Raw genomic sequence first — 1,597 nt, forward strand, 5'->3', positions numbered from 1 at the left:
TCTCAGTGTGCAGCTCTCACAGTCCTGGGCCCTGGAGCTCGCTCTGCTGCCATCCCAGCTGAGCAGAACTGCTGCTTTTCCAGAAGCTTCCCTTGTCCCTGAGCCCCTGATGGGAGACCCCCAAGCTGGCTCGCTGCCCACCCTCCCTTTCCTGGCTCTCCCATCCTTGCCTGTTCCCTGCAGGAGGATCCGGGAAGGTTCCCCCTACGGCCACCTGCCCTCCTGGCGCCTCCTCTCCGTCATCGTCAAGTGTGGGGACGATCTCCGGCAGGAGCTTCTCGCCTTCCAGGTCCTCAAGCAGCTGCAGGTGAGACAGGAGAGGGGCTGCCCATGGTGGCCACGGCTGCGTGGGGCTGCCCTGGATCCTGAGGGCTTTTCTCTCTCTCTCTCTCTCTCCCCCACAGTCCATCTGGGAACAGGAGCGTGTCCCGCTCTGGATCAAGCCATACAAAATCCTTGTCATCTCCGCTGACAGCGGCATGATCGAGCCCGTGGTGAATGCTGTGTCCATCCACCAAATCAAGAAGCAATCCCTGCTCTCCCTGCTGGATTATTTCCTGCAGGAACACGGCAATTACAACACCGAATCCTTCCTGACGGCCCAGAGGAATTTCGTGCAGAGCTGTGCTGGGTACTGCCTGGTGTGCTACCTGCTGCAGGTCAAGGACAGGTGGGTCCCCGTGCTGGAGCTCTGTCTTCTGCTGGGATTTGGCATTTTGTCCCCACGTGCAGCAGGGACGTCCTGGGAGCTGCTCCTGGGTCCCTGCACACACTTTGTGGTGAAGTTTGAACTAAAAGTTTTCCCTCTCCCACCCAGGCACAACGGCAACATCCTGCTGGATGCAGATGGACACATAATCCACATCGATTTTGGGTTCATCCTCTCCAGCTCCCCCAGGAACCTTGGCTTCGAGACCTCTGCCTTCAAACTCACCACAGAGTTTGTGGATGTGAGTGAGCTGGGGATGTGAGGGGCGAGGGGCGGGTGACCCCCTGGTGTTGGTTGGTGCAGTTGGGTTGACACCCGTGGAGGTTCTTGCCCAGCTCTGCAGCCTCAGCTGAGCTGCTTTTGGGACCCAGGGGATGAGCAGAAGCTGGAGGTGCTGTTTGTGCTGTGAAATGCCCTAAAAAAACCCTGTCAGACCCCATCCTGGTGACAGTCCAGGCTCAGGCCGTGCCCTTGTCCTAAAGTGTCTCCATCTGCTGCCTCCACCCACACGTCCTCTCCCTTCCAGGTGATGGGTGGACTGGATGGGGACATGTTCAACTACTACAAGATGCTGATGCTGCAGGGGCTCATCGCTGCCCGGAAGCACATGGATAAAGTTGTGCAGATCGTGGAGATCATGCAGCAAGGTGAGGACGTCCAGAGGCACCATGTGTGACCCCCCCTCAGTGCCTGGAGAAAAGCTTGTGGGGTTTGGAGAAGAAATCTCGTGTCAGGAGATGCTCTGGGCAGCCCTGGTAGGGTCTGGGGTCTGCACAGGGAGCTCCTGGCCCAGGGAAAGGGGTTGGGGGGGGAAATGATCCCTGGGTGTGCCGCAGGTGCACCCGCCTGTGTCAGAGGAGTGAGCCCTGCAGGGATCCCAGCGGGTTG

The 1,597-nt window shown here is 59.0% G+C and overlaps 1 protein-coding gene across 1 annotated transcript in view; it reads left to right on the top strand.

Annotated features, from left to right (window-relative positions):
• LOC104528395 (phosphatidylinositol 4-kinase beta-like) overlaps nucleotides 1-1,356 on the top strand; it is a gene marked incomplete at both ends in the record, with an annotated part of 2,919 nt that extends 1,563 nt beyond the window's left edge. The window contains 4 exon segments of the mRNA XM_010172391.2: nucleotides 184-307; nucleotides 405-670; nucleotides 818-950; nucleotides 1,236-1,356. Of these exon segments, the coding sequence (XP_010170693.2) occupies nucleotides 184-307; nucleotides 405-670; nucleotides 818-950; nucleotides 1,236-1,356 (644 nt within the window).
• Nucleotides 1,357-1,597: the final 241 nt, after the last annotated feature.

The sequence above is a fragment of the Antrostomus carolinensis genome, unplaced genomic scaffold (assembly GCF_000700745.2).
Source record: "Antrostomus carolinensis isolate BGI_N321 unplaced genomic scaffold, ASM70074v2 scaffold48167, whole genome shotgun sequence".
Lineage (NCBI taxonomy): Eukaryota > Metazoa > Chordata > Aves > Caprimulgiformes > Caprimulgidae > Antrostomus > Antrostomus carolinensis.